We start from the raw sequence: 10454 nt of genomic DNA, 5'->3' as shown, positions 1-10454 counted from the left end.
ATTTAATTAAATGTTTTTATTTTTTAACAGCGCCATGAACTGCCATACAAAGGAATTATGGGCATTTTACTTGAAAGGTGCTTCGTTACAACTAAGTGGACTTGTTAACAGTTTAAGCTTAACTTGCAGAAGTACTTCCTCATGACAGTATCGCACGTCTCAAAAAAAATCTAAAATGAATCGAAAAATGCGATTTCTGAAAAACTTTCTATAGGAAGGAATCAAGTGTATAGCGTTAGTTTCTAACAAGTCATAGCTCCCATCAGCTGATATCTGCCTATAGAAATGTGACCCTGGATAACAAAACCAGACTTAAGGTTACTTTTTTTGAAATTATGATTTATACATAACCTGAAAAAATAAGCTTCCCATTGATGTATTTGTTAGGACAATATTTGGCCAAGAGACAACTATTTAAAGCTACTCTCTAGAAAATCGCCTTTGAAATTGTTGATCACAGGCCCTGCAGCAGGCTGTTGCTAAGAAGAAACAGGTTTGTTTTAACACTCTCTCTGGGTTTACCACTGTAATGACTTGATTGAGAATAGATGAAACCATAATGTTTAACATCGATACCAAACTTCAGTGGGTGCTTCCTAAAGAGCGAGCAGCAGCGATTAAAGTTTGTAGGCGTGTTTTTGGACATTTGTGTTAGCGATTTTGCTGCATCCACACAAAAATAAAGTTTAGATATACTCACGGTAGGAAATTTACATGGAACATGATCGTTACTTAATATCCTAATGACTCATGGCATAAAAGAAAAATCAATAATTTTGTAATGATGTAAAATGTTTTGTTGGCTTTTGCCACAAATATTCCTGTGCTACTTAAGGTTTTGTGGTCCAGGGTACAAATATGAAACAATCACAGCCCACATTTTACATTTAAATTGCATTGCTTACAGTTAATATTCCTCTTCATAAGTCAATTATATTAAATTATGTGTGACCCTTAAATGTCATTAAGAACTAATGATGTCTTTTCCTTCTTTTCTGTTTACACTAAGGGGGGTTATCACCGTACTCCCTGCATGCTCTTATTCATGCTGGCTGTCAGGGGCTACTTTACCATTTTGAGGGCCCTAAGCAAAGTCAAGACCTGAGGCCACCCACACATTTTTGTTTGAATTGCAAAGCAGTATTGAGTACATGGAATTAATGAGACATATACACATATAAATATAAACTGGATTTATTTTATATTGAACAACATAACAGCACAACATTCTATACAGTTTGTTATAAGAATTAACCTCCTTGGTTTTGGGATGGAACGTGTCCTTAGTTGATTCAGAATAATACAGAATGCTTTTAGCTACAGTATAAGAAAGTAAAAGGTGCAAGATTCTTCTTTTCGTGCTTCTTTTCTTAGCATTGTTTTGCTATATCCGTAAAATTAGTTTAAGATTGATTATCTTTTGGTTTCTTTCGTTTTTGAGCACCGCTTTGATACGTGTCTAAATCAAGTGTCAAATGATTTTACCGCCTTTTAGCCACTAGGGGGCCCCCAAGCTTGTGGGCCCTATTTGCGTGGTTTGTGTGGTGGTTAACAACGCTACTGCTGGCTGTATGGATGGGCGGGAAGTTTAGCCCAGAACAGAACCATACTGCCAATCTAAATTGTATGCTTATATTCAATCATTTTTGATCTTGACAGAATGACTGTTTACAATGTCTGAGGTATATGTCTATTATTTTATTTTTAAATCCAATTTTTTGTTCTTTTCAGCTGAAACAGAACAGCCTTCTTAGAATACATCAACCAGAAATCCCCTGACAGAAATGTTAAGAACTCATGACAAAGTGGAACTTTGAAAAAAAGAGAACTTTGCTCTTATGTTTCTGTCCTCCACTTTACATTCCTTGCACAACATTTCCATTTTTTCTTAATTAATTTTTTTCTTTTATGAACTTTAAAGGTCACTGAGCTGATTCCAAATAATTCTTGTCTGTGATGACTGCAAAGACCTCTGCTTTCTGGTAGGTTGGTGACCCAGATAATCTTCTATTTACATGTCTGCATGTCTGCTATTTACTGCAAAATTGCTTCTTATATTATTTATTTATTTTGTATTTGTTACAAAATGTTACTTTGTACTTCCTTTTAGTACAATGTTTCTTTACACCAGAAACGGGTCACAAAAGTTTAGTTATTAATGCAACATATATTTATTCACCTTAAATGAAAAAATGGTTAAATGGTTGAGCTTGAGGAATACATTTCAGACTAACATTAATTTAAAAAGTGAGAAAAAAGTATACAAAGTATATATAGCTATGCTGTCATTGTGTTATGTAAATTTTACATGAGATTATTATATCTAACAGTTCTCACTCAGCATAAGAGGGCATTTGTGCTTTTATGGCTTTTAAAATAATAGGACACCAGTTTACTCTACTTGGGGAAAGTACGATATATGTTGAAAGTGAATTTAACACCTAAAAAGTTACACAAACAAAACACAAAGCTGTGTGGTCAAATTTCACAACAACCACACACACATGCACATAAGCTATTTCGTCCAAAAGTATTTCTAGTGTTTCAATGTAAGTGGACCCTGGAAAGTGTAACTTGTAGATCTATTTCATTGTTTTCCGTTGGACAAGCAGTTCACACAGACGCACAGTATTTATCGGTGTGCATCAAATTTGACTGAATAATGAAGTTACATAGAAACCATTAGCTTCACATGGATGGCCACATACGGAAATAAATTATGCAAAAATGTAACCATATGAAAAAAAAAACATTATTACACATAGGGGGAAGTGGGGTAACAGTGCATTTACTTTGTCATGGACTATATATGCATGTTGTGTGAAGCTTCCTTTATTTTCATCTCTCTGTGAAGAGGAGAAATAAATGGGAAAAGAGGTAAGTCTATTTTTTGTGGCCTCTATTGTTGAACTGGTCCCACCAAGACAAGTCAACTCTGTTAAAGATCTAATGGACAAAAAATAATATTTCAATGTAATAATGTACTAGTTGTGCATGGCCATCTGTTTTTGCCATTTTTATGGCTTTGTTTGACATATTTATGCAATAAAGTTACATGTAAAACCTATTAAACATTTTAATGGTTGAAATTGCACCAAAATGTTAAAAAGTGTATTATATTACCTTGAAAACTTTAATTCATAATTCAATTAAATTATAAATTTGTTTATTAATATGAATTTAGAAAATGCAGCTGTACAGAAAAAAACAATGCTTTATGTTCCATATGCCATTATTGAGCATTAAATTGAAATGTTAAATAATTTTGTCTCAGTAATCATCTTTAAGCACCAGGTGAGAAAGTGTTGCAAAACAACCAAAAACAATAAGTTTAGTAAAGAAATATTGGACCAATAAATAAATATAATAAATATGAGAATCTGTAAAAATGTATATTTCATTTTTGTATCTATTAGGTTTTTTAATTAAACTAAAATATAAGTGGTCTACATTTTGTAACTATTTAAAAAGATTTGCTAATGTTATGCTTTCGACATAATTTTGTAGATTTAGACATGATGATAATGATGATGATGATGATATTGTTTGTGAACATTCTCCACCCACTTCCTGGAAAGACAGTTCTGAATGACTCGACAGGCGATCTTGCTGTTCTAAACAATAGTGAAACAGTGACCACTTATTCACATTACAGGTATGATTCTTTAAGTATGTTTTTGCAATATATTTTTAACCCAGCCCATGCAATATGAAGTTGTTTTTGTAACTGTCAAGCATTAACCAGTGTCTAAAATAAGTGTTTGTCAAAGCTATCCATTTACATTAGTTTTACATTTACGCATTTAGCAGACGCTTTTATCCAACGCAACTAACATTGCATTATACTACACATTTGTATCAGAATACGTGCAGTCCCAGGGATCGAACCCATGACGTCGGCACTGCTAACGCCCTGCTCTAACCACCGAGCAACAGGAAAGCTATCCAGGTTCTTTGAACATGAAAAAATGATGGTTGTATCTGTTTTGCATGTAGAATGAGTTCCACTACAACTGGTGACTCCAAAGTGTCAAGCCAGGAGAAAAGTACAGTGGAAATTATTTTCTACGCCATCATTGTTCTCCTAGGCATCACTGGGAACTCTGTGGTCATCTGGGTGGCCGGCTTCCGTATGAAACCCAAGGTAACCAACGTGTGGCTGATCAACCTAGCCGTGGCTGACCTGATCTTCTGCTTGACCCGAATTACTCAGCTCATCAAATATATTTTCTTTGACCACTGGCCTTTCGGGGTCTTCATCTGCAAGTTCAATGGCTTCTTCAAGTACGGCAACATGTTCTGCAGTGTTTTCCTGCTGGCCGTGATAAGTTTGGATCGAGTGCTATGCGTGTGGCGTCCGGTGTTCACTAAGAAGAGAAGAACGTTGTGTGCGTCACGTGTAGTCAGTTTAGGGGTTTGGATGGTGGCGATGATATTCAGTTCACCATATTTTGTGTATCGGGACGTCTACCCTGACAAGAACAACATGAGCAAGTGCTCATTAAAGGTTAGAACAGCCTTACAAATAGGATACAGTCAATTTACTTCTTACATCACTGCATTAACCACCTTTTAATTAGAAAAACTGATCATGTATGTCCCTAAAAGATGTGTTTCATTCCTGATCAGTTTCACTGTGTAGTGTATGTCATGCTTAAAAATGAGTGACAAACCCAAAAATTATATTTTCTATTATTTGCAGGAAAATGTAAAAGTAGATGAAGAAAGTTCAGCAAAGTATGTTTACTACTACATTCGCTTCTTCTGTGGATTCCTGGTACCTTTCTTGGTGATCTTCACCTGCTACACACTAGCTGCTGTTGGGATACGCAGGACGCGACTCAATGGAAAAGCAAAACCTCTTCGGATCCTTGCTTTAGTGGTTATGGCGTTTTTCTGTTGCTGGGCCCCATACCACATCCTAGGTCTTATAAAGCTGATGAATAAAAACCATCCGGCTGTCAAGTCTGGATGGAATATGGCTTCAAATGTAGCTTATTTCAACAGCTGCGTGAACCCCGTGCTGTACTTCTGTATGGGTCTGGATCTCAGGCAACGCTGCAATCAAAGTCTGTTAGGCGTTTTTCATAGGGCTCTTGAAGAAGAAGGCCATAGTGTGGACACCACTGTGGATGGACGTTTCAGTGCTCATGGTACAGCTCACCACACATCTGGGTCTATATAGATTAAGTAAATGACATTTTTCATTAGACGAGTGTACAGAGTTACTTCTGAAATTATCTGACAACCACATCATTTGTATTTTGATAAAGCATGAAGTCATATTTTTTTATATTGTTTCACTCACCATAATCCAAGCAATTCATTTACAAATGTGTTTTTTCCCCCAAAAAATGTTGTTATTTTTTCTGCATTGTTGACCTGTTTTTGGTGTCTTTGTCATGTTTCTGTAAGTTTGGCAGAAAATTATAATTGTTCACGCATGCACTGCCCTACTAACTCTCTGACAAATTTTTAAAGGATTCAGTACAACTATAAAGAGGAATAATGTTGTTGTATTCATTTTACTACATGCATGGTACTTTTTCAACAACCAAAAAATCAATTAATGGATAAATAATAACAATTATTGTGTCCTGAAATACACTAAAAGTATCTTTTGTATATCTTTGCTATTGTTATTATTTGGACGAAGACACACAGAGACAGACCAACAGACACACATTATGTATGACTTTAAAATGAAGGAACTGAAAATGACCTATAGACACGGCTGACCACTTCCAGAAAAAAATATGCAGAGATGAAGAAGCCATGGAAAAACAAACAAACACATGGAGGAAAAATGTGGGAGTGTTTATCCAGGCTGTGAGAAGAAAAGGATTGGTATATTTTGGCCATCGTTCAAACCTCAATGCATGGACATCGCGCATCATGTTCACGGACGAGATAATGAATGAATTTTATTGTATGTCATCGTAATGGATTATTTTGCAAGAAACGTGGAATATAATGCTAAATTAGGCCGCGACTGATATTGGACTTTGTCAATTGATCTGGTAGGCTATCGAAATGCTTTACAGTTTTACGTGATTAAATAATCTGAGCATGAGTATTTTGTGTACAACATATTTTTTGATTATATGTCTATTAAAATAAGTGCGAGAGCGGAATCTCTGTCTAAATTGATCGCTAAATTCTCTCCATTTAGAAAACGCCACGCCGATATTAATCTTTGGTTTATTTCTTCGTTTGTCTGTAAATCTGCTTGCCTCAATTGGCCAACATTTACGCTTTTTGGGGTGTCCTTTATACGCCAAAGAGTAATCGTGATCCATAATAACAATACAAAAGATGCTGACTACGTCCCAGATGCTGTTTAATCACTTCTGCATTTGCGTGTTGCCGTAGTTTCTAAAACCGGACACTGAGTAGTGCGGAGCAGCGGATATTAAGTCACTGATATGCGACAAATACAATGGAGACAAGGGACGGGCCAATATTTTAAATCGGAATTTCTCTGGAATTGCACATTCTTGGGAAAATTTGGGATAAATTAAGCACAAACCTGCATGAAATATATCACACTGTGCAAGTGATATTTTCGATATTTCATAACACCATTATTACATTTTGTGCCTTTAATCGACATTGAGTCCGAGCCTGCAGGTCTAATCCTCACCACCAGAGGACGCTCTTTCCTACATCAAAAACATTTCATTTACTTGCCACCTGTTAATTATTGTATTGGGGACAAATTTGTGCGCAAAACGCAGTGTTGTAATGTAACGAAGTAAAAATACTTAAGTAATTTACATAAGTTTTTTTTTGTGTATCTGTACTATTGAGTCTTTATATTTCTGCAGACTTTTACTGAACAGTGCTGAACCATCATTGGTTAATGCTCAATGTGCAAGTGCAAAAAGGTGCCCTCTGCGGTTCATTTCAACATAAGGTTGTTATTTGCTGCTTTTAAAGATAAACAGCACATTTTTCAGTTTCAATGAATTATCAAATGACTGGTTTGTTTGCGAGGAAAGAAAGAAGTAAGGGCCAGACAGATTTTGTTTCAAATGGTTCTCTTAGAGTTATTATATTTGGGTTGGGAGGGAACTACACTTTTATAAAGTCCTAATTTATTAAGTAAAGTTTACTAGATGTGGTTTCTGAACTTGTATTTTGTTGAGCCATTTGGCAACATGTTGTTCCAGATAAGCTGAGCTTGAGACAGAGCTTTTTCAAAGTTGTAAATTTCTATGTATAGTAAGCACCATTTTTTATCTTCATGCTAAAAAACGTTTGCTTGAATTTTACTTTAAATTCTTGAGCATATTTCATTTAAAAGTAGCCCTCTTTTGATACTGAAGAACAATATTGATCTGTTACTTTAAGACTTTTACTCAAGTCATATTCTAAAAGGTTACCTTTCCTTCGACCAAAGTAATTTTCTGGCAAGATATTTTTTACTTTTACTCCCGTATTGCTTTGGTACTTTATACATCACTGCTCAAATGTAACCTTAATCCAACTGATTTTTCTATTGGGAAGATTTATAATGCACCGTATTGAAGATCTGTGTATAGCTAAATAAAGAATGTTTTCTTGGGTTTAGACATTAAAATGTATTATTCAATTTTGTCCCAGTTTTAAAATCAAAATGTGTTCGAGACCACATTTAGCGAATAAAACATACATTTTGCTGTGTTTTTGCTTGTGCAACATCTCCTCCCACCTCCTGTAGGCAGACACATCTGAATGACTCAACAAAGATGCTCATTAACATCTGAATGCTGCTTTAACAAACACTGATGAAAACAAGGATGACTTCATATTCAATTTTTATTACATTCAGGATTTTGCAGAATTGGCTGCTTAGTGACTAGGACTTATTGGCATTGTGTGCAGGTAAGACCAACACACAGCAATTCATGACATCTGTTTTTACTTCTTCCTTTTTTTGCACGAGTATGTTTTCTTACAATCCATTTGTAATGCAGTCCATGTTATATAAAATGCTTTATAAATATGATAAAGGAGAAAATGCAAATGGTTTTGCACCACAATGTTAGTGCATCAGACATGCACTTCATTGAAAGAACTTTATTCATTTAAATAGTGATAAAAATTAATTCACATTATTATTGATTCTTTAATATACATTTAATCGGCTTATATAAAGGTTTCTCCTTGAAAGCAGTTCTTATGTTTAGAGAACATATTGGACAGCAAAAATGTTCAGATGGATGAAATCTGCATTTGATAAAAAAAAGAAAATTCTTTGCACTTTGCTGTTTCAACAGAAGCTGAGGATGTTTTTACCCGCAGAATTTAAACAGTATGTCTTGCTTCTAGAATGATCTCCATTACATCTTTCCTCCATTACTCCATTATCTTAATTCACCATTATCAAACTACAATGGACACCGTTGTCTACATCATTATTATTCTCCTGGGCACCACTGGGAACTCTGTGGTCATCAATGTGGCCGGCTTCCGTATGAAACCCAACGTCACCAACGTATGGCTGGTTAACCTGGCCATAGCTGACCTGATCTTCTGCTTAACACGAGTGACTTCACTTGTCAGTGTTGTGGTTGACTACTGGCCTTTTGGAGACTTTCTCTGCAAGTTAACTGGCTTATTCAAATATACCAACATGTTCTGCAGTGTTTTCCTGCTGGCTGTTATCAGTGTGGATCGAGTGCTCTGCGTGTGGCGTCCGGTGTTCATGAGGAAGACACGGACGTTGTGTGCTGCTCGTGTGATCAGTTTGTGGGTTTGGATTGTGGCGATTATCTTCAGTTCGCCGTATTTTGTGTATCGCGGGCTCTACACTAAAAATAACAACTTGAGCCAATGCTCATTTAAGGTCAGAACTCTCTGTTTACACAAGTGCTTTCTCTTGATTTGGATGTTAAAGAATTACTCACAAACTTGATCATTCGTATTACTTAAAATTTGCAGGTAAGTGTAAAAGAAGAAGAGGAAGAAGGCAGAGAAAATTCTGCTAAGTATGTTTACTTCTACCTTCGTTTCATATGTGGATTTCTGGTACCTTTCCTGGTGATCTTTACCTGTTACACACTAGCAGCTATTGGGATACGCAGGACGCGACTCACTGGGAAAGCGAAACCTCTTCGGATTCTTGCCTTAGTGGTTTTTGCCTTTTTCTTCTGTTGGTTCCCATACCACATCCTAGGTCTTGTTAAGCTAATGGATAAAAAACACTGGTCTGTACAGTTAGGATGGCGCATGGCTTCAAACTTAGCATATTTCAACAGCTGCGTGAACCCAGTGCTGTACTTCTGTATGGGTCTGGATCTCAGTCAACGGTGCAATCAAAGTCTGTTAGCCGTTTTTCACAGAGCTCTTACAGAAGAAGGTCAAACTCTGTCCCAGAAAGGCACTGTGGATGAAAGGTTGAATTCTGTTCCAAAGGCAGATGATGAAGTTCACCACACACCAGTTTCTGTGACTACGGATTAAAAGCATGACATTTTTTATCAAACAAGTGTGCACATTGTGTCACTTTTCATTTGCTGTCAATGGTTGCTGAGCTAAAATTCAAACGAAGCTTATTACTCAAAGACATATCTCATTATTTATCTCACTACATACTGTAAATGCTGTGTTCACAAATTTTAGCTTTTATACGTCATTTTTTTACTATAACATATGCATGCATGATATTTTTAGTATGTCCTTTGCAATTGTTTTCTATATAATAAATGGTCAACTGTTACTGTTACATTGGTACAAATTGTAAAACATTTTATCGTAATCACAAGGCTAAACTATTAAATGACTTACATTTTTAGTTTTATTTTAGTGAACCCTCTTCTACACACCATATTTTTTCCTTTTTCTGTTTGAAACTACACATTTATGCATTTGATGTTTTATCCAAAGTGACTGTACTTTCAGTGTATACAATTGTCCACTTGTTTCTGTTTTGTGTCCTGAAATACATAAAAAGTTTCATTTGTATTTTTTTTCTTATCTTTTGGAAAATGTAAACACAGAAAGACACACACATACACACTATTTACTACAATGTTAATCATATTTGACTGTATAATAAAGCTACTGGGAAAGCATGAGCTACAGATGTTCTTTTGTGTGCATAAATAAATTATGCAAAGACTAAACCACAAGAAAAACAAAGGAACACATTTTTGAATTATGTACTTTTGTGGGTTTGATGTATCCAGGAAACTGTGCACATTTGTGGTCGTGTCTCTATGAGTAGAAGACATAGGCTAACCCAGTCTCATGGGAATTCGTTAAATTAGCACAAAATTTACGAATTTCAGCTTTTTTTGGTGTCATCAGCACGACAATTTTTCATTACAAAGACCGCGTGTGTATGAACATTTATATATTTCAAACCTGATATCAAAAGAAGTCGCAAATACTTTAGGTATTAAAGTACTTTTGATGAAAACTCATGCAGGGCGACTGACACGAAAAAAGGGGGAAATTCGTGTTGATTA

At 35.6% G+C, this 10454-nt stretch overlaps 2 protein-coding genes across 7 annotated transcripts; both read left to right on the top strand.

Annotated features, from left to right (window-relative positions):
* The first annotated feature begins 1864 nt into the window (after window positions 1-1864).
* On the top strand, window positions 1865-5625 carry LOC130415249 (C3a anaphylatoxin chemotactic receptor-like). Of its 4 annotated transcripts, none has more exons than XM_056740811.1 (4): window positions 1865-1982; window positions 3508-3655; window positions 3997-4507; window positions 4703-5625. In XM_056740811.1, exons 2-4 carry the CDS (start codon window positions 3516-3518, stop codon window positions 5183-5185), a joined length of 1134 nt encoding a protein of 377 aa, XP_056596789.1. In that variant the 5' UTR covers window positions 1865-1982; window positions 3508-3515; the 3' UTR covers window positions 5186-5625. The 4 variants fall into 4 exon arrangements, with proteins under 4 accessions (XP_056596789.1, XP_056596791.1, XP_056596790.1 ...); XM_056740813.1 differs by having other exon boundaries at window positions 1930-1982; window positions 3583-3655; window positions 3863-4507; XM_056740812.1 differs by lacking the exon at window positions 1865-1982 and adding an exon at window positions 2812-2877 and having other exon boundaries at window positions 3579-3655.
* A 331-nt stretch (window positions 5626-5956) lies between these two features.
* Window positions 5957-10046, top strand: LOC130415250 (C3a anaphylatoxin chemotactic receptor-like). Of its 3 annotated transcripts, none has more exons than XM_056740817.1 (3): window positions 5957-6020; window positions 8262-8830; window positions 8926-10046. In XM_056740817.1, the coding sequence occupies exons 2-3, from the start codon at window positions 8315-8317 to the stop codon at window positions 9445-9447; spliced, it is 1038 nt and encodes a 345-aa protein (XP_056596795.1). In that variant the 5' UTR covers window positions 5957-6020; window positions 8262-8314; the 3' UTR covers window positions 9448-10046. The 3 variants fall into 3 exon arrangements, with proteins under 3 accessions (XP_056596795.1, XP_056596794.1, XP_056596793.1); XM_056740816.1 differs by lacking the exon at window positions 5957-6020 and adding an exon at window positions 6213-7866 and having other exon boundaries at window positions 8314-8830; XM_056740815.1 differs by lacking the exon at window positions 5957-6020 and adding an exon at window positions 6213-7866.
* Window positions 10047-10454: the final 408 nt, after the last annotated feature.

The sequence above is a fragment of the Triplophysa dalaica genome, chromosome 25 (assembly GCF_015846415.1).
Source record: "Triplophysa dalaica isolate WHDGS20190420 chromosome 25, ASM1584641v1, whole genome shotgun sequence".
NCBI lineage: Eukaryota > Metazoa > Chordata > Actinopteri > Cypriniformes > Nemacheilidae > Triplophysa > Triplophysa dalaica.
The sequence above is the reverse complement of the archived record's forward strand: the minus strand, read 5'-3'. Positions and strand labels throughout refer to the sequence as shown.